Source organism: Aspergillus tanneri (assembly GCF_003426965.1).
Source record: "Aspergillus tanneri strain NIH1004 chromosome Unknown AapTan_3_pilon_pilon_pilon, whole genome shotgun sequence".
Classification (NCBI taxonomy): Eukaryota; Fungi; Ascomycota; class Eurotiomycetes; order Eurotiales; family Aspergillaceae; genus Aspergillus; species Aspergillus tanneri.
Window position 1 is genome coordinate 2,253,531 of NW_022984630.1, and position 26,220 is coordinate 2,279,750.

The window sequence follows — 26,220 nt, forward strand, 5'->3', positions numbered from 1 at the left end:
TTCTCTGGCTCTACGGGCGAACTGATCTACCTCTTCTACATAATACGAACATCAGTCCCACCAAGGCGCGCGGCAGCTTCAACGGCCAGACGGCCAATAGAGTCACCACCCATCATCTGTGTAATTGGAATCTTGACCCCCAGCTCCTTAGAGAGCCAGATATGCACGTCCACCGCGACAAGTGAGTCAATTCCGAGCTCATGCAACAAGGTTGCACGTCCGATTTTGGCGCTTGCAGTGAGGCCCAGCTTGCTGCATAGTTTGTCTATGAGGTGCCTCATAATTATATCTGCAGCCTCCTCGTTGCTTGTGGCTGCTCCAAGTTGGGCGCGAGCATCTAATTTCTGGCGCGGTGATGTATTGACGTGTGAGTTTCCTGTCTTGATCATCCATGGCCACATCTTCGGGATCTGGGACCATTCGTCACTTAGTCGGAGACCAGCTAAGATTTCTGGATCATAATCTGACTCTGGACGGCCTGCAATTACTGCCTCAGAGAGGGCCTCATGTATCTCTCGTTCAGATAGTGATGGCGCACCCACGGGGCTTTCTTTGCTACGCTCTGTGGAGTCTAGTCCATGCATGTCACCAAGATAGACTATACTGCCCACGCGACCTTCTCGCCGGCGCCGGGAAACAATCCCCGAGAGGAACTCACTAGTGGCTAAGATGTCACACTGACCAGCGCAGCCAATGGGCCCGAGCAGTGACCCTACGAAGATAAAAAACTCCAGATCGTAGCTACGGTAGAGGTCATCTAGCAAACGGCCACTATGGACCGCTGGCTCCCACTGGTGGCGTAGATTGTCGAGCGTCGTCCGTCCCAAGGGCCATTCCAACTGGCCCAGACTGCTGTAAATGATACCTCCCAGCGGTGGAAAGCTCCTTCTAATAGTGTGGTCAACCTGGAGAACGGACTCCTGCTTAGAGATATCCCTACAAACTTATTAGAGAGGTACAACATGTAACACAATAGAACGGAAGCTCTACAACGTACGTTTGCATTAATCGTAAGTGCACTCCATTATTCAGCATCTCCGCAACCCATGAAGGGTCTAAGTCTGCACGATCACTGGCGAGGACGATGTATCGAGCACCTTGACGGGACATCCATTCACTCACCGACCGGGCTAGGTCGCCCGTCATATTAGCAACAAGATATGTTTTGGTCAACGACAGAGTCACTAGGGAGCTGGCTGGTAGCACCTGTGCTTCAACGCGAGTAGGCTGCCTCCAATTTACAATCTCCAGAGGCTGGAGGGTCATTGGACGCCGGGAGAGTTCCTCTGGACTAATCGTGCCAATACTATTTTGATATCCTCTCGTTCGACTGGTAAACAAACAGGCGCTACGAAGTGCATCGGTGACGGACTGTATGTACATCTCTTTGGAAATGGAGGAGGACGGACGGCAGAAGTCACAAAGTTTTCGCTGGGCAGCACCGTTTGGCAGCACAGAGGGTATCCGCCGAGAGAGGGGACTGTCACCAAATACAACTGCGGTTGAGATATTTGTCGGCAGCAGGCGGGCCAGTGTCTGAGCGGAGCTCCGAGAATGGAGGAAGAGTATTTCGGGATCTTGTTGACGGCGAGATGTACTTAACTGAAGATTGACGCCGAGCATAGACGCAGTAGATGCCAATGAGGCCTGGAATCCTGGCCCTACGACATGCGGATCATGAACCCACAGTACCTGAGACCGAACAGCCGGGCGGACCACCGCCATGGCCACAAGGACACCGGCCACAGCGTGTAAGAAAGATGGCTCATCATGGGCAGGAACTGAGTCCGGGATATCCCAGCACCACGAAGATGGTGTTGTGACGACTGAGCCATGGGAGGCCGACAAGGCCAGCTGTCGGGTACCGTTGGAAAGATTCCGTCCTACCACCAGATGCAAAAAGTCGGCCCCTGCAATTTCCAGTGCAGCACGAGTGGAATAATGTACGTCATGTCGAGCAAGGGAGTCCGCTGGAAGCAGGTTCTTGGCAGGGAAGTACATGGAATCTACCAAGCAGATAGTCACTTGACCCGGTATGTCGCTGGACGCAACCGCCTGGAGAACCGAGGTCCGTACATCCACTGAGTCTGACACGGGAATGCCACGGCTGGCTAGCAAGCGGCGGTTGATTGTCCTACTGCGCATGATACGTGGGATCTGCATGATCCCGTCCTTCCACCGCAGCTCGATCTCGGGACTGCCCACGGCATGAAAGTCGATGCTTGCCCTCTTCGTATGAACGAGCCGCATGAATGTGGTGGCGAGCATCTTCACCTCCAGTGCTGTAGGATCCACGACGGTAAGATGTTGCAACATGCCGAACGACGAGTCGAGGGCGAGTGAGCGCAGGAAGCCTTTGTTCAAGGAGTAACATGGATCAATGCTGTCCTCCCCCGAGGTCACCCACAATAGGCAGCTTGCTGCCTTCATAAGCGCCTCCAGCCCTTGCCACCGCGTCTCGGAATCGTTTGGGAGTAGCCGGTAGTCGAAATCGACAAGGCTAAGGACGGCAAGAACAGTGGCTTTCGTATCAGGCATAAAATATCGTACAGCCGAGCAGGAGAAAACGTGCGCGAAGTAAGGCCGAAGTGTTATAGACAGCTCCTCGACAATCGGTGCTGTGGCCTCAGTGGCACCGCCGATCAGCAGCAAATTCATCTGTGGCCCTGATGCGGGGACAGTTAGGGGTTCGTGCTGGTGCTGCGTACAACCGTCGACAGCCTGCGATAGTATCAGAGACATGCCCAGCGCATTATCCTGTTCCACTGGTGTGTGCGAGGTGTGGATACCAAAACCAGCACACTGTAACAATGCCTCCCATTCTTCAGAGCGGATCAATGGCCCCCAAGATCGCCCATCGTCCTCGCCTAGCCACCAGCCCTCGAAGCCGCCGAAGATGAACGGGGGCGCCACTCGATCTGGATCTGTACCCTCAAGCATGACAAAATAGCCAGAGGGTTTGACAAGCTCTCTTACATGCCTCAGCGCGAGGCGAAGGGATTTGGTCGCGTGTAGCACGTTGCTCGCAATCACTAAATCATAGCCATGTGTGGAGAAGCCTTGATCCCGCACGTCACGTTCTATATCTAGCACCTGGTAGATGACACGGTCTGAATGTGCGGCAAATTCCGCGCGTGCATCCTCAAAGAAGGCTGGCGAGATATCAGTATAGGTGTAGGATTGATATCCTCGGCCGATAGAGGACAGCACGGCGCGGGTCGCTGACCCAGTGCCGGCGCCAACTTCGAGGATGTCGAGACAAGGGTTACGGAACGCAATCTGGCCAACTACGGTGCCTAGCTTGTAACTCATGATACGCATCGCATTATCGTTCTGGTAGTAACGAGAGAGGAGATCATTGTCGTAGCGTAGCTCCCTCAGTATTGTTGCCTCACCACGCAAGAAGTGTAGTAAGCTCTGCCCTACGATATTCGTGACACGGATAATAGTCCCATGTGTCCCACCGAGCGATCCAGAGATCATGCCATCCACAGTCCCATGGAGCCATTCCTGCGGGTAATGAGGGTGTGATCCATCCTGAATCTTGGACAGTATGCGATCCATCCACGCGACATATCGGCTGCGATGCCAGTCGAGCTGCTTCCGATCCTGTGGAGTGAGCTGGGCTTGGACATCTCGAAGGTACAGCACGGCTAAGCGCTCTTGCAGAATCTGTATAGAGAATGCAGCTGGGAGCTCCATTGGAGTACCGATTGTGGGGTCCGGTTGCAATGGGCCCCAGACAGTCGTTCCGAACGCAGAGATATCTAGATTATGGTCATCGGTGACGGGATTGGATGGCGTCAGATGGATGCCCTCCAGTTGGACCATTCCATCCCCTACCGCGTTGAGCACGAATGCATTGCCACAGACACTGCCGGCCCCGATGTGCGTGATAGTGGCATCAATACCGATGGCTCCGGGATGGCAGCAAGAGGGGTTGATTATGATGGAATCGATCCTTGTAGGCAGCAGCAATGCTGGCAACCGCCCATCATCTGTGCCCTCGATGGATCCCCACAGTGCCTGTAGCGCTATAGTCATTGTAGCGGGGTGAAGGATAAGTAATTCATCGCAGGGGGCGTTAGCCACCCCTTGCACACAATATTGCCGTCGCTTAAGTTCGGTCATGCTCCGGAAACTATTCGAGAAGTCGGCTCCGATGGCCTGTAACTTGTAGTAGAAATCCTCCATATTGACCGGCCGCAAGTTGGACTTGGCCTCATCTCTGGACGGCAAGGCCGTCGGTTCTGGTTCGCCGAGAGTAAGGGTGATACGGCCGGACAAACACCGTTCCAGATCACCCTCATAGTTTGCCTGGCATTGGAAAGTGGCTGAGATCCTGTCGTCACAATCAGACTCAACATCTACTTTGAAGAGGGTTTCGACGCCTGGCCCGTCTTCAGGGATGGAAATGGTGCGCTCCAGTATCAATTGCTGAATCTCCAGCAGCTCCAGAGATTTTCCTTCGGACATGATCCGGGCCGCCTCAAGCACCATGGCAATGTAGCCCATCGGTGGAAACACTACCTCTGACAAGATCTGGTGGTCAACTAGCCAAGGCAGCTCCTCGCAGCGCAGGTAGTTTCTCCAGCGCCATTCACCTTGGCCACTTTCGGCGCTAAGTGCTCCCAGCAAGGGATTTGGTGAAGTTCGTCGACGCAAGCGGGCCTTGGCGAGCCGGGGTTCAGCCCAGTAGGAAGTACGATGGTCAAATGGATACGTTGGAAGTGATTTCAGGTAGCGCACATCTCGGCAAGGTGCAAACAGACGCATATATTGTTGGACCTGTAGCTCCTGCGCACCATGATATGCCCAAAGCCAGCCAATAGCTATAGCCATGGACTCTATAGTACTTTTCCCTGGTCGAGCCAATCCGATATGGGGGATCTCAGGACCTTTGGGGTGCATGTTAACCAGAGTCTGTCGTGTCGGGCCTTGAAGTGCAGCCTTTGGGCCGACTTCGATGATCATATCGATGCCCGGGATCTGCTCCAGGCAAGCTGTCAGGGCTGCGAAGAATAAGACCGGACACAGCAGGTTCTCACACCAGTACGCGCCGTCAAGTGCAGCATCTGCCGCGTTCACTGCCCTGCCCCTGTATACGCTTGAGTACCATTGCGTGGAGGTTGGCGGTTGCACCTTGATATTACAGGACTCTAGGGCGCGCAGATAGGACTCCGTACAGGCCCGCATATGGTGGGAGTGATAAGCTACATCAGTTGTCAATCGACGTGGATGCCGGTCAAGGCTCTGCAGCAGCCACTCGAGCTCCTCCAGGGTCTCATGTTCACCGGACAAGGTGACATTGGATGGTGCGTTACAGGCTGCCATGGCCACCCGTCCTTGATACCGTGAGTCCGAGCAAATCGTATTCGCCTGATGCTCGGACAAATTCACAGCCATCATCCGCCCGTGAGATGCGAGCTCGTTAATTACGAAACCGCGTAGGTACGCGACTCGGATTGCGTCAGGTGCACTGAGTACACCAGCAGCATATGCTGCAGCAATCTCCCCAGAGGAATGTCCCACCACTGCTGTGAAGGAGATTCCAAGGACGCGAAGCATGTTAACCTGGATGATCTGAAGAGCCGTTCGTACCGGTAGTGAGATGGCAGCTGTGTTGAGCCGGGACGAAGTCTCTGGGGCGGACAGCTCGTCTAGGAGCGTAAAGTCGGGATGATATTTCTCAGGAAGTTCATCCAATGACTGCTGTAGCTGGCGCATCCAGGACATAGCTTCAGGGCAGGCCTGGATGAGGTCCAGCCCCATCTGCGGCCACTGTGTTCCTTGGCCGTTGAAGATGCCGAGGATTTGCTTTTCTTTCTGGCCGGGCCGGAGGGCAACTGTCGACATACTACCATTCGTACAATGCTTCATATCGTGCTCAATCTTTTGCCGAAGCTCGTCGGGCGATGTAGCGGTGAAAAACTTCCGGTGGCGAAAGGCTGACCGACGTGTCAATAGGGAAGATCCCAGATCCAGTAGATCCACTGTAGGGTGCTCCCGGAGCCACTCAGCGTACTGTTGTAGCATATCTCCCAGGGTGACTGTGGACGCTGCTGACAGAACCACCGGAAGCAGAGGCTGTTGGCACTGAGGACGATCCTGTGAAAAGAGCTGAGCCTGGTCAAAATTCTCAAGAATAGCATGCGCGTTCATGCCTCCGAGCCCAAACGAGCTGACGGATGCACGCCGTGGCACGCCGGCCGGCAAATCAGGCCAAGGTAGAGCCTGTGTCGGGACCTCTAAATGAGCAATATATGGGTCGACACGGTTGCTTTGTTTGTGGAAGTGTAGGTTTGGCGGAATTACCGCATGTTTTAAGGCCAACGCGGAACGAATGATTCCCGCAAGCCCAGCAGTGCCCTCTGTATGGCCAATAATGGTCTTGGCCGAACCGACATAAATTGGGTTTTCATGTTCGTAGTTATCGCTGCGGTCCCCCCAGAAAAAGCTGTGGATGGCTGCTGCCTCTTGAGGGTCACCTGCTCGGGTGCCAGTGCCGTGGGCTTCGAAGAACTGGCACCGATCATAAGGGTTTCGTCTCGGATCGAGTCCAGCACGGGCATATGTAGAAGACATCAAGGCCTGCTGCGCGTCGCCGTTCGGCATGACTAGCCCTGCGCTGCGGCCATCTGAGTTGACCCCAGTCGCCCGAATCAGACAGTCAATCTCATCACCACTGGTGTCACTCAACCTCTTCAACACCACTGCCGCCACTCCCTCTCCGCAGGCAAAGCCATCAGCGCTCGCATCCCACATATGACAGCGGTTGCTGGGTGACAGCAGCTGCATTTTTGCTTCCCAGATATAGGGGTCTGGACTCAATATCAGGTTGCTGCCCGCAACCACAGCTAACGAGGACTCGCCTTTGCGCAAGGATTCGCAAGCCAGATGTAGAGCGACCAGACTTGAGGAACAGGCTGTGTCAACAGTCATAGATGGCCCATGCCAGTCAAAGAAGTACGACACGCGGTTGGCCAGAATCGAGGCAGCCGTACCTGCCAGGGCATATGGTGGGTTCGTCTCCACGTCTGTTGCAAGTAGTTGGTGGTAGTCGTGTCGCATGAGCCCGCAAAAGACCCCTGTTTGGGACCCTTGGAGCTTCTCCAGCGCCAGACCGGCTCGATCTAGTGACTCGTACACAGTTTCAAGTAGTAAGCGTTGCTGCGGGTCCATTGCAGCGGCCTCAGCGGGTGATATGTTAAAGAAGGGTGCATCAAACTTCTTGATGTCCTCATCCAGGAAGTACGACTCAGACACATAAGTAGTGCCATGATGTCCCGCCTGGGAATGGTAAAAAGCATCCATGTTGAACCGGTCTTCAGGGACCTTTCTCGCCAGATCTGTCGGGTTGCGCAGCAGTTCCCATAAGCGCTGGGGCGAGTTTGCCCCACCAGGAAACCGGCACCCTATGCCGACAATAGCGATAGCTTCATCCATTGTCATGATATGCTCGTGTCGATGATTCCATAAAAGGAGGAAAAAAGAAGTATGCTATCATTGATACAGGTCTAACGGTGAGCGTGCTGATATATAGTTCACGGCAAAAGTTGCATAATTTGGTTGCGGGGCAACCTGTTTGATTATTTGGGGGGTCTGAAGTGGTTGTATTCAGAAGGATTGTCTGCCCAACCCCTCTATGAGTATTGGGTATATATATTCACATGATGTCCCAATCTGGACTTATTCTGACACAACCCAACCACGGTTCACCCCTCCATACCAAATTAGATCTATATCTGTTAGAGTTATCCCTTGACCCAGCCGCTGATGCATTTATCGCGTGCTTTTTCTACCGCAAACAACACAGACCTTTAATTCCGAACAGGCACCTAGTTATCTCTTAGGTTCTACGTAGTACGTACAAAATTGGGATCCTTTTCACTCAAACAGCTAATTTTGCATTATGAAAGCCCTGGCAACATGATATTGCGTCTGGTTTGCATGGATAAGCTTGGCAATCTTTGCACATGAACTGGGTTTGAGCTGGTTGCTTCTTAAGAAGTCCTGTATATAGCACTTTATGATGGATTTCAACTCGACACCAGTAGCATGCCTTCACTTCCCTCGATCGTTCTAGCAGTTACTCTGCGTGTCCTGGATGCTTGGCGGGCCGAAGCGGCAATCTTCCCTGTTCGCCTGACAAGAGGCAATGGCATATCATGCCGGTTCACAACTCACGGATAGTGTCGCTTCGTGACATTGACGGCGGAGAGGGACGATCGCGTACGGGTCCCGGGGATCCCATCAGCAGCTCTTAGTGAGTTAATGCTTCGTATAGGAATTCTGGTGCGTGTCCTTCTCCATTGGAGCATCGAGGAACCTCTCCCTCCGGGTTGACACAGGATCTACCGATCTCCTGCTCAACTCAGATGTCTATCATCCCAGCGAATCAGCAAGTGCGCTCTTGCAGCCATTTTCGATGCAGTATAGAACGGTCAACTCGGGTGGGTCCGGGGAAGAAACGATGAGGCTCGACGTGGTCTGTGCAGCAGCACGGAGGGCAGGGCGTGTCTGATAATGCAAGAATACAGGTACATGGGACGGTTTTCGAGGATACTGTCTCCTTGGACAACACAGACTCCGTTCCCATCTAATCGCTGGGTGTTACCACCAGCTTTTCGCCCCCTCCGGGACCGCCGTTCCCGCATGACAGGCTGATGGGCTTCTTCGTCCCCGGAATGCATTCGTGAGGAGGTACCCAACTGGTTCTCCAGGCTGTGGCACCACGGTCAGCTGGGGTGAGGTCAAGTCCACCTGGCCCCAAACATTAATCGATTTTCAATTGACGTGTCCAAAACTAACGCCCGGTTCACATGTTCATTAGTCCAATTGAGTTGGTCCAACAACTCTTCGATGCAGCCGGAATCCGGTCTTTTCAGCGTCACAACAGCACGACGCTTACGACCACGCTCGATGGCATTTATCGGTGTGATACACCACCACAGTTTGGCTTTGGATTTCCTTCGGTATCAATGCCACGGGGGCTCGGAGCAGTCGATCGAGTCTCGTCAGTCACGCAAGCAAAATGTTTGACATGTTGCCCGCTGCTTTAGCCAAGAAGTCGGATAACAAAGGATACTGCACAGCTTTGATTCGTCGCATTGACCTGTAGGGAAACTCTTGGATATTGGGACAAGGTCAGTTTGCGAGTAAGTCCAGTTTTCAAACGCTGATCTGGTACTGACTCGTGCGCTTACGATGCCAGGATTCTTTCAAGGAAGATATGTCGACTATAATGTCCGAGAGCATAGCCTGGGATTCGCGGACCTGATCTGATGCAATGACGAGACGAACGTCTATGTGTTCGAAGATTGCAGTGCCTCTATATCCCTGCGGCTTCCTAGGAGTATGCTTGCTGCCTTGCATAGAGAGAAATAAATATGGGATCATTAGGAATGCATTCTATATTAATGATAAGTTATCAGGTGGAAAGGATATCGCAAAGCTCGAATTTCAGCATGGCCATAGAAAGGGTCAGTAAAGGTGTAAACAAAGATAATAAATGTTCCCCCTAGCCCTCGATGCGGTGACCCCGCGCAGCGTGCTCAATATTTGCGAGATAGCCCGATTGCTCACACAGCTGGCGAAAGAACGCGCCGTTGTCTCGGTGGCGGAGAAGCTGTGCAACGGACGCCTGCTCCACCACTCGGCCGGCGTTTAGAACGACTAGTCATAATCCGCAATAGATAGAAGCCGGTGAGCGATAGTCAGAACGGTGGTCCCAGCGGCAATGATCGCAACCCTGCCTGGATTAAAGCATCTGTCGCATGATCGATGGATGCCGTGGCTTCGTCAAGAACGAGCACCCGTGAACGACGGAGAAGTGCCCGCGCGATACAGACCAGCTGACGCTGGCCCAGGGATAGGGCTGCAGCCTGATAGTCCAGGCCACCGAAAGGCAAAGACGCGAAGAATTGAAGTTTGCGCAGAGCCTGGTACCGATCGGCGTCAGTGTGATGGTGGAGTCGATCAAAATTATCTCGCAAGCTGCCATGGAAAGGGGTCGGGTCTTGGGTACTAGAGTCACGGCCTGTCGCAGTTGATCCAGTGTGATCGAAGCGATGTTGATACCATCAATAGTGATCTGCCCCGACACCGATTCCAGAGCTCGAATAAGGGCTAGCGTCGAGGTGCTCTTGCCCGCCCCGGTGCGTCTAACCACGGCCACCCGTTCTCCGGCGGGGATATCGAAATCGATATTAATAAGGACTGGGTCGAGCTCCGGAGCCTACTGTGTGGTATATTCTCGAAAACACAGCGAGCCACGCACAGGCCACTGGGGTGGCATGTGGACAATATGCCGCATTGCGGACTACACAATTATCGGCACTGCTCGAAAATAGGATTTCACCTATTATCTGTTGCCCCAGTGGTAGGTGTACACGGCCTCGAAGGAGCTCCATGTCCCCTAGCAGTGCCAACAAAAGTGACGACTTCCCGGATCGGCTAGGACCGCAGATGATATTAAGACCATTCCTGCAAACGTGGATCTGGAGATTTGATAGCTGAAATAGTGGCGCGGAGGGCACTTCAGCCAACTAAATATTACCACGAGCATTGACATCCCCTTCCCCTGTAGCAGAAGACCATTTAAAGTAGCGTTTTCAAAGCCGACTAGAAGGTTTTCACTTCCCGCCAACCAACCATCTTGACCGGTCTCTCTCTCTCAAAAGAACTTTTCAATGCGACTGACGGAGACATGACTTGGAGAATAGACGATATTATGGATGATATCTTATCTAACGGTATACGTAGAACTGTAAAAATTGCTCAAGTATGAAAGGCAATTTTGGTCTCTAGTTTCTTACCTTCGACAACAGTGTATAAAAACAGTGTTAAAATTGTTGTAATAAAAGGCAGGGAGTAGAAGACCGTTATGGATATAGACCGCTAAAAGAAACGGACGTGCAGTTCCGAGAGCTTTTTTTCGTAGATGTTGCATTGTCTTCCGGAACTCCGCTTCCCATGCACTGAGTTCAATAATGCGAATATTAGTAAAAGTTCATTACTCGCTTGAGCATGGGCACCGGCTGCAATTAGAACTTTTATCTAAGCTGCCACCTGGCGTTTCGATACCAAGGCGTTCAGTGGCAGAAGGGAAAACATTAGAAAGGCGCCTAGTGGCCACTTATTCCGAGGGAACTATACCCCACCGCGGATGCCATGGTAGCCTGGAGGGGGAAATTAACCCAGGCTAGATGCATGTGTGCGCCAACTTCTCTAATACTAGTAGCGACTACAACCATCAGGTTATGAACATTCCCGTCAGTAGCATGGTTCTCTTGGGTGGAGTCCTCCTGCTCTTCGGAAGCCCTTGCACGTCCCCATTCTCCTCAGCACTTTTGTAAATATCTCGTTGATTAAAATCGCCCTCAGTCTCATGCTGATTTTGCGACCAAGCCACTTACACTGACAGTCCGCAATACCTATGATGGTTCCTTAAATAAAAGCCCCCCAACGCAAAGCCAGGCATTATTTCGAGATATCGTTTCTAACAATTCCAAATACCCAAGGATAATCCGAAGTAGAATTGCTAGGCAAAAGCTAGTAAGGCTAAAGAGAGTTGCCCAGGCTCCCTGGTAAAGCAGGTCATGTTTGGAGAAGCGATACAATCTCCAGAGCAGTGTAAGTGTGATCGGCGCGGTATTATAAAATAAATTAGCTGCAACAGCAGCCTTGTAACCCCAGTCCAAGTCATAGAGATCAGTGGCGTCGAGGGGAGTCCTGAACCCTTTCCAGATAAGATCGCCTATCCAGGAAAAGCTCCAGCGTGATAGCAGTTTGCTGGTCGTCCACGACTGGGGATCTGCCCTGGGTTTCGACTGGGCATGGAAAAACCTTATCTAAATTACAGGTCTAGTACTCATAGAATTTATATCAAGGGGTTGAATTGGAATAATTTTTTTTTTAGACCTTGCAACTTGTTTAGAAAATTTCGTACTAAAGATATTGGGCGTAAGCTTATAATAGAGCAGAATATTTTTATAAAAGCTGGCCTAGTACAAGGTGTTTTAAGGGATTTAACAGAGGCCGAAATGCAATATTATCGCAGGCTATTTTTAAATTCTAAAGACAGGGAGTCTGTGTATCATTTCTTAAACAAAACACTATTTAATAGGTATCCACAGGACGTGAGCAGGGCCGTAAATATATACTAGGAGTGGCTAAGAAAAAGTTAAGTCCCGAAGTTAATATTTTAGACTAAATCTAGAAAATTACTATTTTTAAAAAGGACAAAGGAGATCGCACTTGATTTGATAAATGTAAAAAGTATTAGTATTAGTCCTGGTCGCTATTTCTTGCAGTAGGATAGCCCTTATCTTATTGGCGAAATGACAAGAAATTTGTGGAACGTATTTATAGGGATAATAGTTGCCTGCCTGAAGTATAAGTTAGATCCTTCCTATCTTTACTTTCTGGCCCTTAACCCTAGTAAATTAAGGGTTTAATAGAAATCAACACCATGTAATACAATTTTTTTTTTTTTAGATCAGCAATAGCTAATAAGAATAAATTATTAAATGATTCTACTACTCTTTTTAACCTCCGAAAATAGTTAAAACCCTGAAAAATATGTCCTTCCCTGTCCCTCAATGAGGACACCAAAATACGCAAATGGGTTGAGATATACCACTATTGTAACTCAGAGGAAGATTGATTGTTCTATTCTCATCTAAAACTTGAGGGTTTGTATATACAGAGTGAACATCGGATTGATTTCCAATCAATCAGGTTCTAGGATCTACTGTGAAGCTCTTCTACCAGATCGAGCCTTATTCACAACAACCACGAAAATCTATGGAATTGACGTACATCTTCTGTAGCGTGGATCTCTAAACCACATGGCCTGTGATATTAGCAACCTTAACTTCTGGACAGCTTGAAGATGATATAGAAGCTCGGAAATTTGGTATTTGTAATTCGGAAGATTAATTGCTATTATTCTCATTTGTGAACTTGGGGGTTTATATGCAAGATGAACATTAGATTGGTCAAAACCTATCTGATTCTGTACGGAGTGAATTCCGTACTGTATATAAAACTCTACAGTTTATCTCACGACAGGCATTAATGCAGTTTGAGCAAATCATTGGCAAGTGTCAACCCACCATTTAGCTGGCCCTTCTACTTCGTACCATGCCTAGCAAGGATCAGCCTCTGGGCAGTGCGTATTATCGGTCTGAGGATCAGAGTAGTCACCGGGATGGCTAAGGAAATCCTTCGGCAATGGGGGGAAAGTGGCGCTGTGATATGATACGGATAGCTCACCAATCAATTTCGAGGGCATGTAAAGCAGAACCAGAAACCCATTCAAGTCGATATAGGCTAGGAAGTATCCCGAGCATAGATAAATATATTTGGTTTGTAGTCTTGTGACGACTAGGAGAGGCAAAGAAATGTATGATCGTGGGAACCTCGATCACATCAATATCGGAGTAGACATCTGGCTGAAGAGGAAGATTTAAGGAAGTCACAATCTCTAGAGCAAGTCCTTGGTTTGATCGTGACAGGACGGGTTCCACACTGTCTACAAAATCCCTCAAGTGAAGAATAGCAGGCGAGTTACTCTGATAGCATAATGGTGCTAATCTGAGAGGTTAATGGGGTTAGAGCTGCGATACTGTAAGCTGAGGAGTTGTGGGGAAGACGAGTTCCCATTCAAGCCCTTCTTGGACGCAGGAAATATACAGATATATTTAAAGAGCACTACTGTCTCCACAATACGACGTAGTCAACAGCTCAAAGGGAATATGACAGTATTATTTACACGTAAATCGATTCGAACACGAACAGCATGCCAGGCGGGTCTGGGAAAGAGAAAAATCAATGTCCATTACCAAAGAGGTGTGGGCAGCACCGATAACAAGAATTAGCGGACGCTTATTCCTGAAGAAATACGCTGATAGTGGGCTGCGCGAGCAAATGAATTTAATAACCAAAAGGCCTTAAGGTTCATGGCTTGTGATGGCGGTGGCTCCTTACTCCGTCATGATGTCAACGACGTTGGGTGAGTAACCTAGACATGGACAACGCAGAGGCCGGTAAGCAATCATTGGGCGTCGGATCAAGCCTGCAAGGCAAGCAGCTATGGCAGCATGATTATGGCATGTATGGTATCTTTAGGGATTTGGTGATAGAAGAGTTGTTGAAGTTAAGTTCAGCGTAGATATAAGATTTATGCTACTCTCTCCTCACAGCTCTCATTGACATAGTCCATGACCAAGCGCAACATACCAGGTCTGGCAGGTTGTTATATGTTATAATAATCATTGTTAATTTTTGTTTATATTTTTTTATTATGTTAAAGAAATGGTATCTAATAAGTCTTGAACTTATATGATAAGTAGCCCTTTGGATGTGACTCAGGGAGGGGGCGGGAGCGGAAGAAGGCAGTAAGCGCATCGAACAGCTTCACGCAACTAGTTGCCTAATATAGGGAACGATATTGTGACGGCAGGCAAATCAGGGGGATAAGATCACATTGAGTCCTAGATCAAGAATACTAAAGATGGGGAGGAAAGGAAGAAGGTAGAAGGGCGTTGTCATGGCGAGCGAGGATATGGTGGGAAGCTTCCCAGCCCTAACCCTGTGCCCTCAGCCCTTCCTTATCCCAATACGGCCTACGTGCAAACCATATAAACACACGTCACCGCGTTAACCTGAGCGGGGTGTCCAAGGTCAGGTCATCACAGATATATCATTGATATCCTAGACCACGATAACTACATACTTTCTATAATATCAGGTGCTCCTGTCTTAAGGGGCACTAGCAATATCTGTAGGCTTGGCGCCAAGGCATGTGGATAGCAGTTATATTTTGGCACCACTGGAGTCATACGTAGTACTGTTTGTCAAAAATAAAATTTATCCCACGTCAAATGTTGTTACTTGCTCTTACATTGTGAGTTTCTGCTCATGAGGAGCTTATTTGGACTATTTTAATTTGGCAATCATATCAGTATAGGGAGTTTTCGCGCTCACTGTACATGTCGCTCGCATATAGGTAATATTATTTAGAGTAATAACTTGGTTTCTCCGCTGTCTCTGGGCACATAGGGAGATAAAAATCAACATGTCTGAAATGTAAAGCAGGAAGTGACCATCGTAGTGGTAGCTTCCATTACAGATTCCCTTAATAACACATTCCTAGCACGTTTAATAGGAAGGACGGAGGCCGCATGCGATGACTCCAATAAGGAACGAGAATTGCGCATAAGAACTGCAACAATAAAGTGTCAAGATAGACTAGATCGAAAGGGGACGAGATATTTAGGTAGGATCGCCAGCCTTTTTGCGTATGCTCTCGCAGGCACATTTACTTTTTCCCTTTCTTTCACTTCGTTTGTTTCAGCGCATGGTGCTGTAGACTACCATAAAATAGGCCCGTATACACTAGCTGTATCAGCGATATTCATCCGGCATCCCAGATCTGATGCCAGATCCCTAAGTTGTGCAAACATGAAAACTGCTATAGTGGATGTATAGAAAGCCATGAAAGGAGCAGCACACACCAGGCTCCACTCAAGCGGCCACTTCACAGCTCTGGGTCATTCTATCACAAAAAGAAACTCTTATCAAGGTATACAATACCTGGCCAGTTGTTTTAAATCCAATATGGAAATGCCATTTCCAATATATTTTATAGACCGTATTTTGCTATTTATATGGGTAGTAGTTATTTAAATGCCGCCTGATAGCAATAAGGCTATTTATAAATAGATGCATAGTGATTTGGAATGTTGTAAATCAGCTGGCCAGAGATTATACTGTACACACTAACTACTAAACTAGCAGATTAATAGTGGTGAGCTTCGCGTGCGTACAACTATGTAGTATGGGATAGAATCTCCCAGCAAGTTAATGGACAGCTTTTGGCCTTGTCATATCTATGAAGAAACTTCTCGGAACATGAAGGATGCGTATGTTACAGTGAGGTTAAATTGGTAAAGATTTGGCAAGCTGCCATTGTTATGTGCTGGTTGTTACAAATGTTCTTATTATATTTGTACGCGTCATCTGCAATCTACAAGCGCATAAAGTCATGGCTGTGGCTGATATTTTAAGTTCCTGTTGAGAATCTCAGGGAAGAAGCTATGTCGTGAGGTGCTAGGATAGCGGTGACTGTATAGTATATTGAAACTATCGTGCAATCTAGTATCGCTTTGTGAGTATATTCTTCTATCTACGAGAGAGAGCGTAGACAAACGCTTCCTCATGTCTACGTGTCCCTTAGCCCCTGAATATGATATATCACATCGCTGCGGGACTAGGATATACGAAGGTGCCTTAGGCACCCTGATTTCCAACAGTTCCGACCATTCCGACCACTCCGACCATTCCGGATAGAAGGATCAGCATGATCTTACGAGTTATGATGATTGGATGTCTTCTATGTATCAATATTTGGTTTAAACACATATATAGCGCTGTCTGCACCACCCTGATTACGTTTTAAGAATCTTTTTTTACAAAGCTATCTATATCCGTGGAACCCTATTTCTCCAACTTCTTGCCAATTTTATATTCCATAATGGCTGAGCTCCTCCATTCATCCACTATTCCTACTATTCCCACTATTCCTGCCAAAATTCCTGCACTGTCGGAGCCGACAAATGTAGAAGGCAGGTATCGGTGGATGCTGACTCCAACGGAACGCTCTCGTGTTGCATTAATGCTTCACTGCGACGGTATGTCCCTCCTATTACGGATAATGCACCTCCACTGTAAGAGCCTGATAGTATCTAGTTTCTGAGATTACCCTCGACTCGATTGTAATGAGACAGGATCGTGAAGCTTGTAATGGCTGTGGAAAATACGTCGGCCTAGATGACTTTGTGTACAATGCAAAGAGATTGGGTGTCCATTCTCCAGCTTTTATGATTGATGTTCTCAGAGAATGTGGAGAGAGTAATGGCAATATGAGGAAGACCGGTCAGTCCCACATACTGGAATGCTCAGAGTGTGGCTCCATGTATAAAAAACGCTACGCGTACGTTTAGATAGCGTTTGTGTTGTGTTGCACTATGCTATTAAAGTAAATCCCTAATGGACCGTCTCACAGTGGTCCTTCAACCTACCTACTAGGAGAAATTCTATTCTTGTTTTCCGTTGCGCTTAATTAGTTGTATCCAGTCTATAGGAAACTTGCCTATCTACTTTTCTAATTCAGGGTCAGACTGCGTATAATATCTATTTCTTAATAATATACTAGAAAACATTTATATCATCTCTATACGTGTCTAAATTCTTTTATACTTACATATTATTAAGGGTTTCAATAAAATATAGCTCTAGCTATCACCGCAAGGTTAAAGTTTCTAATAGCAAAGATGCTGTGATGGTTTGGTTGTCTCTGCGCTAGTACACCTAAAACACTGACCATATAAAAAGGTACAAGACGACTGATCCACAGATCAGTCGCATCTAGTGCCCTGTATAGTAGCGAAGGCCTTAGTCTGAGCGCACTATACTGGGGTTAATCCGTGACAGATAGGGTATTAACTGGCTTCGTATACATGAGGAGGGCATCACTTGAACTCCCTTATATATTTCCCCCCTCTAGCCTATTTACTACATAGTAAGGTAGGCCTGCAAAAAGAAAAAAAATAAATAAAACGTATAATAACCCTGATTCGCTGGTGGTCACCCACTTGGCCATTAACCGGCCGACGTGTGGCTTGTGTGCAGAATTGTACGTGCTCTAAAACTTTATACTGTGGGCGACCTGAAATCCTGTACTAGCGACGGGTAGGATAAAAGGCAGTTAGAGCACTCCTATCACACAGCCTTCGCCTTAATAGTGCTTATACACCGTCCCTGAATAAGGAGCAATTGGATGCTCCAAATTTTCTATTTGCCCTAATAGTCGGCATCACCGTCAAGCTCTGGGATGCCAAGACCAGTATGGAATATCAGACGCTCAAGGGTCATTCAGGTTTAGCTCCATCTGTGGCCTTCACCGGATAGTCAGGCTGTGGCCTCAGGCTCGTTGACAAGTGCCAGGGTGATAATTGCTCCTCAACTTCACATATTTCCATCCCTGAAATATCTCTGGCAAATGACTGGGTGACTGTTGGAGGTGAAAAAGCACTGTGGCTCCCTTCCGAGAATCGTCAGACTAGTTGCTCAGCTATTGAAGATGGTTACCTCCTTGCTTTTGGCTATAATGATGGGTGGGTTCCTTTTATTGGGTTCTCTGCACCTATAGACTAACCCTCCTTTGCGTTTGATATTCTTATTTTCTGATCTCTACCTAAAAGGAGGTCCTGGGATAGCTGAGCCCTATATATTTTTCCAGTTCCTGATGAGCGCTCCAGTATCTTACTGAGAATCTTCGTAGATTAGGGTTACGTGCCAAGCACTCTTACATCACGTCGCCAAAAGTCAGGCAAACACGACGATTCCGGTTCCCTGGCGGGTAGGGCAGAAGAGGATGCTTGTCAGACTGAGCCAAGATATCTAGTTCGTTGTCACTTGTCAGAATAAACTAGTCCAGAGTGGAACATCATGTGAAATATATATACCCAATGTCTCTCATAGAGGGGTTGGGCACAATATCCTTCTGAATACAATCAATTCAGACCCCCCAATAAATCGAACATTGCGCCAAATGTTGGGGGCTACCGCGAAGTAAGCACTGTTGCAGTATAAACGACGCTACATATCACTGTAGTCTACAAAATGTGGCGCAGCGTACATAACTAAGCACACCAGCTCAATACATGCATATCCGGCAATCAATTAACCGCCTCCTCGCAGTTTACAAGTTATCAACAATTTAAGGTCCATCATCCAATGTCCTCAGCCTTTGGCTACCATAATCGAGGTGCTCAGTTCTTACAACTTGGAATAAATGACACATCAAAACAACGTAGTTATATCCCTAATTATTTGCATATATAGGAGACGTTCTTGATCTTATTATGCCTGACAGCTTGCAGCCACGTTGCGATACAAATGTAAGTAGACATGGTAACGACTCCTTGGACTACATAAAAATGTTTACAGATACAATGTGAGGACATGTGAAATTGACAGCGAAAATGACCGCTACTGAGGCCATAAATGGCGGCTTTTTCACCCGTAAATCCAGCGCTGAGCCGCCGCTTTAACGTCCCACCACATGCCTTGCACTATTATTCTGTAGGAGGCTAGATGCAGTGGTCAAGATCATGATTGTAGAAAGCCCAGAGGCGTCAACCCCCCAGCACCACCCATGAACGGCGGAGTTGATGGCGATGAAATCAGGACCTGAAAATGTCAGCACCAATAGCTGGATGGGGAAAAGCCAACTAACCTTGTCAATAACATGTGCCACCCATTCTCCAAGATCATATTCAACGCAGCAACCCGCGCGTCATTGACAAACACTTGTCCGTTCTGTACGCCGACCTGCACGCTCCCGCCGGACTTGCTCTGCAATCGTCCCATCCTCCAGGGACGGCAAGTAGCCCAAGGGTCCTTGCACTGCGTAGGCATTTATCATAGCCGGAGTGGCGGTGTTTTTCAGACCTCCTATGTAGCGTTATTTGGTAGAAAGGATGTGGTGGATGGAGCATTGTCGAACGTGGAGGTGAGATTGGTGCTATTGAGGAGCCGGGCGAAAGTGGTTGTGTTGACCGTCTGGGAGGCCGCGCTGGACAGCTTGATCGGAAGGTGAGAACCCTGCTCCCCGATGAGATATCGATTCTTATTCTCAACAAAGGGTGAAGACCTACCCATCAATGGTATGGATACACCCGCCACTATACGGGATAAACTGCTTCACAGTGAACAGAATCCTCCCCATCCGCGAGTAGATCAATGCCGACGCACGACGACCTGATTTCGCCTGTCCAGGTTCGCAGCAACGGCTCTATGGCGGTGATGATATAGGTGAATGGGAATGCAGGGGCTCCACGCTTCTGCAAAGTGGTTCGATTGGCAGCGGTGATGTCTCCGGTCTTCATTGCACCATCGGAAATCGTTGTACCCTCGAGGCGGCGCGCCACAAGATCCCGCACAAATAGATTGGACTGGCCACGAAGCGCATTGTCGGCCGGCACGAACCGAGTTGGCCGGCGTTGTTGTAGCGAAGAGAAGTGAAGAGATCCTGAGCCTGTGCACTCGACAAAAATGAGAGAAGGAGGATTCCAGCACGGAGCCACTGCATGTTTCTTGAGGTAATCGGATCTGGTAAGGATGTGGGGAAACATCTGATGGAAGTAGGCTGAAGGATAGCGAAGAAAGATCGTTAAGGGGTACGTTGATTTCATCCGGATGCAACATCCGTAGGCCTTGATACAGTGTGTCTTATCCCTGAACACCTCTCTATATAGTTGGGGGGAATGGGGTCAACCACCAATGTGAACCAGGCCGCATGATGCGCTGCGAGGCGTGCGAAGCTTGCGTAGGTATTGATCAGTTTCACAGTTTCGAGCTACTAACCAACCGGATTAGGATATTTTATATATAAATAAAGCGGCTATGGCCAAGGCCTTATTTTAATTACACCATGGCCTTTTACTATAATAATTCCAAAATTTTAAATTATATAAAGTAATATGCAAAAGTACCTAGCTTTGTAATTAATTATATTTCCAGTTTACCTCGAAGAATCCCTGGTTGTCTTGGATACGCAATCTTTCTAGTATGGGATGGCTGTTCTCCATGTATTGTCCGTTGTCCCAGGAGAATTGGCCGGATCCCGTCAGATACATTCATTCTAGCGAGTAGCAGGGCGTTTGCTGTAGTCGTTAGGAGACCTCAAACTGGCGGCGGGCAAATTCAAGTTGTCCAACTTCGCCTGTAACTCACGCAGCTCACTTGCTCTTTGTGCTCTAATCAACTGCTCTCTCTCCAGCCTCTCTCTTTCCAGCCTCTCTCTTTTTAATTTCTCTTTCTTTAACCGTTGGAAGTCCATATCAATCATATGCCAGTCATGGAATGTCACCAGGCCGGTGTTATAGACGCTGCCGTTTTGCTTTTCGTCCTTCCTTCCCCAGACACGTATTCCACGCGGCCACATGATTAGATACCGTTCTACTAACCAGGGAAGCACGACGGACAGCCGATACTGGATATGGCGCTTTGTCGGGATATCAAAGATGGTTCTTAGTTCCTCGAGCGTCCTACTATAAATTAGCTTGTTGGCCACAGTGCGCTCCCGGATCGAGACATCGTACCTGCCCCTAGTCTCTGGGACGAGTAGAAAGCACAGCGCCAGTGCAACAAGATTTAGTCCAGCCTATATCGCAAGTGAAGACGGGTTAACACCATTCTTTAAACACCTATATAGGTAGGTTCTGTACTCACAAACAGTGCAACCGAGCCTTTATAACCCCCCATCGCACCGGACAACGGAATAAAGCACAATAGAAAGATTCCCAACGCGAGAAAAAACACGCTAACCGCTAGCGAATGTCCTACTTCTCGGATAACGAGTGGAAACACCTCGGCTGAGATGGCCCACGGTGCTGGTCCTGCAGTGGGAGAATATGCAATGATAAACAGAATACCGAAGGTGATGGCAATGGGCTCGCGGACGCCACTACTGATACTGTTTTCGAAAGAGAATGCAAGGATGAGCATAGTTATAAACATAGGGATAAAGCCTATGAGTAACATCGTTGCTCGTCCGACTCTATCGAAGAGCCACAAGGCAGGGATACCGAAACTTGTGGCTGTTAACTGACGTGACGACACTTCCAGGGGGGACTGGTCTCTTACACGAAATTGCAAAGGCCCAGTGCAAAGCTCACCCATGCTCCCGTCGTGCCAGATGCGTTGGCATTGGGAAGGATTGTTCCAGACAAGAAAACTATACATTGAGGAGGTTAGAATGGTTAGTGACGGCTGAGGAATAGCTTGTGAAATATGCATTGGTCACAGGGTAAACAGTCGACTTGTGGGTCTGCAATGAGGATTCAGAGCACGCATACTAAGGGAGTTAATGCCTGTCAACTGTTGTGAGAGCATTGCAGTTGAGGCGCATATCAGTGCCCTTCGTGATCTGCCATCAACAAATGTCTGCCTGAGACGTTGGAAATAAGTGGATGCTGAGATACTATATAACGGGATCTCCACACTCATCATCTCACGCCTCGACATCTCGAGGCCGTGGGACTCTATTCTATGTTCCAGTCGTACTTGTGTGGGTGTACACTCCATCTGCAGCTGGAAATGTGCATATATAAAGTCACGAGCGGCCAGAAGCTGTTGAGCCGGTCCAGGTCGATACAGAACGAACGATTCGAGGGCGGGAAGATACCTGAACCTCCAGGATCAGCAGCAAGGAGATGGTACATACGAAAGCCAGGGGGATGGCCGACAAACCTTCCTTCTTTCATCAGCAGCCTTGGAGATTCTGGTAATGTTAGATTAAGCGACGAAAACGCTCAGCTGAGGCAGCATACCGGGGACAAAATACACCAGAAAGAGTAGAATAATTGTCGGTATCAAGACGGTCGAGATGTTTACGCGCCATACGATGGTCTCTGGAACGGCGATATGGAGCACCGCCAAGTTGGATGCCGCTCCAAAGAAAATACCTAATGCATCACTTAGCTGCCAGATAGCCAGGAGGCGCCCTAATTGCAAATTAGTTAACGTAGGCCTTCAGGACCATGGGTCTCCACGCTCAAAAAGTCGGAGCAATAAAATGGAAGAAAGCCATACCACGGATGTGATTGGGGGCCGCTTCAGCCAACAGTAATGGTGCACTCGATGCCTTTCCAGCCAGACTCAAGCCCGTGATGGCCCTGCATATTCCCAACTGTAGGAGATTGGCTGAGAAGGCCTGACCGATGGTTCCAGCAATATTGACGAGGCAGAAAATGGCAATAGTGCCCCTGCGGCCCAGTAAATACTCTTGGAGGGGGTCTGCAAAAAAGGGTGCCCTGTAGTAATATGAGGGTTACTTTTGAGATCAAATACGTTAAATAGCTGGCGACATACAGAAGGCCGCCTGCCAAGAATGAGATGGACGTTATCACGCCAAATAGCCACTGATCACCCGTCGTCCGCATGGGATCACTGGGATCATAATGCAGGTTAAAATAAAGGGTCATTCCTGTGTTTCCTCCATTTCTCCCTATGGTCTTGTGAGCAGAATACTTGGTCCTGCAGTGCGTGGGTCCTAGTTGCTACATACCGGATTGGGTCCATCCCCGGTACACAGGTCAGCAGGTATTTTCCACTGGGATGCAAATCATGGAAAAATTATAAACAACTGGCATCAGCCGTGTTGTTGGGAGACTTACTGAATAATCCCGGCAAGAAAGGTCACTAAAATGCACGCTCGGACGTACTTGGACTGCTCCCAAAGCCCCTCACTCTTCTCATGAATAATATGCATCTTCTGAGCCTCCGTCAGATTTAAGGACCGTGCTACATAGTGCAGTGCTCCTGTTTTGTCTTTGGCCAGTCGGGCTCCACACCGGAGCAATTCAGTGTACTCCTCCAGCCCCTGGTGATAGCCCACAAAATCGTCCACCATCTTGTCAAGCTCCTCGGGCGCTATATGGCGGAATGGGTTATCTGTATCGACTGCGGATATATTATCCGCATCAGGGTTCGACATAATAGATCTCGGCTGAGTCGGGCTACCTGTCAGATCTCCCCTTTGATGCTGTGACACCTCGTTCTTACCTCGATGCCCGCATCAGCCTGGGGCGATGCCTAAAATTCACCGTGGTTAGTCAGAGTGGACGTGGGCGAACGTGTACAACTTCAGTGTCGATGCTATCTGGCTTAGAGGAACACTCTGGGCATAGCCACAAAGATGGAAGTCACTTTCAGAGTCACCACTTACCCCGGGTACTGCCTGTTTGATTTTATTATCCATGGCAGACGGGATACCTGGAATCTCACATAGAGATAACCAGTAGAGGATTGTTCTGTTATGCCGATAGTGTAGTTTCTACCGTATAAGTATACTATATAAGAGCTTTCAGGGACGGCTGCGAGGGTATTATATTAATAACTAGCTAGCTGGTTAGTTCAGTTAACTATGTTTAGTGTTTTACACAACCCCAGTTACTTCCCTGACACTTTCCCCCATTAACACCTTAATTAATGCTCATAAATCAAGCTCATAGCAGATCTCTTAGTTAGCCTAGGCAACCAGCCCGAAACCGAGCCATGAGAGTCTCCAACAAATCATGCTGCAGGTATTATGAAGGGATTTTGGGAGACTCTATAAACCATGCGGGCATTGATCCCAAACAAGGTTGCTGTACCAGAGACAAAAAATAGAAAAATGAAAAAAGGAGAGGAAAAGAAAATAGAACAGAAAAAACACAAAGAGAAATTGTCGATCGTCATCCGTCATTTTCCCAAGAATGCATGCTTGAGCTTTGGGCATGCATATACGAGTTGTAGATGTTCCTTACACTCATACAGTGGGGAGGGGGGTGGATAGGTTCATGGATAGGAGAAGTACATAGCTGAAAACGACAGGTGTCATGGGATGTCCAAAACTAAGCTATTAGCCAACCAGTGAGGGCCAATTATTCATTGACCTGGAGCCTCGGAAAACGTCAGACTGAATTGAATGGCTGCCTTACTTGCAAATTGGTCCGATGTGATATCGATCGTCGTGGATCATCCGGAAGATGCCAAGATGACTGGTCCACTTGGTGAAATATGGCTTTCCGCTAAAAGCCAACAAAGTGCTGCTAGGTGGGTCGTGTTGCACAGGAAGGAATATGGCTGAATGCACTTCTCGCATATAGAGAGCGGCCCGATCAGATGTGCTTGATCGTATTCCTGAGTCTCAGATAACGTACACAATGTCGGGCCTGGAAGTTATCGCAGCGATCAAAACGTGCGCTGACCTACTGGAGCTGGCAGGCAGTGAGTCAGACTACAACCATCCTGAGAGATCGTGACTTGTGAGTGCTCATGGTTTTCCAGGAACAGCACACTACATCATCGAGTTCACCGAGGCAGCTCGTGACTATAACACGAGTAAGTGTTACCTGGGCCAACGACAGAAAAAAAAGGAAAGAAAAGAAAAGAAAGAAGAAAGGAAGGAAGGAAGGAAAGGGAGAGAAAGAAAGACGGCTCGAGGAAACCTAACTGCTAAAAATACTTCTAGTTGTTAAAGAGCTCGCGTCGAAACTAAAGCTTCTCGGGACGATATTTAAACTATTTCAGCGGGCTGCAAAGCGGGTCAGAGATAGACAGTATATCAGCTCCGAGGATGATATGATCAATGAGGCCGCTTCGATCATTCAGGAGAATATCGTCGCTTGTCAGCGTACTCTAACGTTGCTATTAAGCAAGCAGCCGAAACCTCTAAAGGAATACCACGCCAGCTCTTTCTTGCGAGGCGCGGTGAAATATCTAGTCTATGATATAGAAGGTAGACCGATTATCGAATCCGGGCTGAGGGATATTGACGATCGCATCAAGTCCATGGAAATCGCCCTGCGTTTCATCCAGACGTGAGTGTCCTCAGGAACGTTACTAGATATGTTTCATATGTTGACATGGCCTAGGGACTATGTTTTCGACATTCACGATGCCGTGGACGGCGACGCCAGGCGTCCTAGCCTTGCTCCCACCTTGGTCAGCCCCGGCTCACAAGCCAACTACCAAGACGTGTCTCCCGTAAGCACGCGGGTAGATGACGAGATCTTCAATCGCACGAATGTGGAATCTAATGCCATCCCCGAATCCCCCCAGTTCTCGTCGACGCTGAAGCACGGAATTGATAAAGTGGATGTGGGCACCATCTCCGACTTATTACGGCATAAACACGACCCTCTTGCGCAGGATAAAGATGGCTGGTGTGCCCTGCACTACGCCGCGAGGACAAACAACGTGCAAGTCTGCCAAGTACTAATCAACTCAGAACGCATCCATGGCTCTGAGGGGGGGATCGAGACGCGTAATTGCACGGGCGCTACACCTCTTCATTTTGCAGCCTCCATCGGGAGCTTGAAAACGGTACGCATACTTCTGGATGCTGGAGCAGATCCACATGCCGTTGATCATTACAATCGCTCGCCACTCTTCATGGCCAGTGAGGGTAATCATGTTAAAATGGTCGAACTGTTGCTCGCATCCGGGGCAGAGATCCCTAGCGATGCCCCGATGCGGCTAAAGGAGCTCCAATGTGCCATTAATTGGCGTAACCGCAAGGCGAAGAAGTTGAAGGCGAAGGGGCGGATCTCCACTGACACTATTCCTGCCTATTATTGATTTCTGTTGATAATATAGACAAGT

General features: G+C 48.5%; 7 protein-coding genes across 7 annotated transcripts; 2 read left to right on the forward strand and 5 right to left on the reverse strand.

The window, feature by feature from the left end:
* Positions 1–35: 35 nt before the first annotated feature.
* Positions 36–7,446, reverse strand: ATNIH1004_004555 (Type I Polyketide synthases (Type I PKS); the record flags this gene model as incomplete). Its single annotated transcript, XM_033569225.1, has 2 exons — positions 36–936; positions 998–7,446. 2 exons carry the CDS (start codon positions 7,444–7,446, stop codon positions 36–38), a joined length of 7,350 nt encoding a protein of 2,449 aa, XP_033428031.1.
* A 998-nt stretch (positions 7,447–8,444) lies between these two features.
* On the reverse strand, positions 8,445–9,375 carry ATNIH1004_004556 (uncharacterized protein; the record flags this gene model as incomplete). The annotated part of the gene is made up of 4 exons (XM_033569226.1): positions 8,445–8,724; positions 8,812–8,970; positions 9,026–9,128; positions 9,195–9,375. The coding sequence occupies 4 exons, from the start codon at positions 9,373–9,375 to the stop codon at positions 8,445–8,447; spliced, it is 723 nt and encodes a 240-aa protein (XP_033428032.1).
* A 341-nt stretch (positions 9,376–9,716) lies between these two features.
* Positions 9,717–10,315, reverse strand: ATNIH1004_004557 (uncharacterized protein; the record flags this gene model as incomplete). The annotated part of the gene is made up of 3 exons (XM_033569227.1): positions 9,717–9,941; positions 10,028–10,237; positions 10,280–10,315. The coding sequence occupies 3 exons, from the start codon at positions 10,313–10,315 to the stop codon at positions 9,717–9,719; spliced, it is 471 nt and encodes a 156-aa protein (XP_033428033.1).
* A 6,225-nt stretch (positions 10,316–16,540) lies between these two features.
* ATNIH1004_004558 (uncharacterized protein) lies at positions 16,541–17,009 on the forward strand (the record flags this gene model as incomplete). Its single annotated transcript, XM_033569228.1, has 2 exons — positions 16,541–16,697; positions 16,756–17,009. The coding sequence occupies 2 exons, from the start codon at positions 16,541–16,543 to the stop codon at positions 17,007–17,009; spliced, it is 411 nt and encodes a 136-aa protein (XP_033428034.1).
* A 2,515-nt stretch (positions 17,010–19,524) lies between these two features.
* ATNIH1004_004559 (uncharacterized protein) lies at positions 19,525–20,264 on the reverse strand (the record flags this gene model as incomplete). The annotated part of the gene is made up of 2 exons (XM_033569229.1): positions 19,525–19,768; positions 19,825–20,264. 2 exons carry the CDS (start codon positions 20,262–20,264, stop codon positions 19,525–19,527), a joined length of 684 nt encoding a protein of 227 aa, XP_033428035.1.
* Positions 20,265–20,713: 449 nt separating this feature from the next.
* On the reverse strand, positions 20,714–23,833 carry ATNIH1004_004560 (uncharacterized protein; the record flags this gene model as incomplete). The annotated part of the gene is made up of 11 exons (XM_033569230.1): positions 20,714–21,119; positions 21,174–21,235; positions 22,138–22,258; positions 22,324–22,354; positions 22,404–22,577; positions 22,666–22,886; positions 22,945–23,022; positions 23,141–23,185; positions 23,250–23,581; positions 23,638–23,667; positions 23,801–23,833. The coding sequence occupies 11 exons, from the start codon at positions 23,831–23,833 to the stop codon at positions 20,714–20,716; spliced, it is 1,533 nt and encodes a 510-aa protein (XP_033428036.1).
* A 946-nt stretch (positions 23,834–24,779) lies between these two features.
* ATNIH1004_004561 (ankyrin repeat domain-containing protein) lies at positions 24,780–26,196 on the forward strand (the record flags this gene model as incomplete). Its single annotated transcript, XM_033569231.1, has 4 exons — positions 24,780–24,843; positions 24,904–24,957; positions 25,088–25,436; positions 25,491–26,196. The coding sequence occupies 4 exons, from the start codon at positions 24,780–24,782 to the stop codon at positions 26,194–26,196; spliced, it is 1,173 nt and encodes a 390-aa protein (XP_033428037.1).
* Positions 26,197–26,220: the final 24 nt, after the last annotated feature.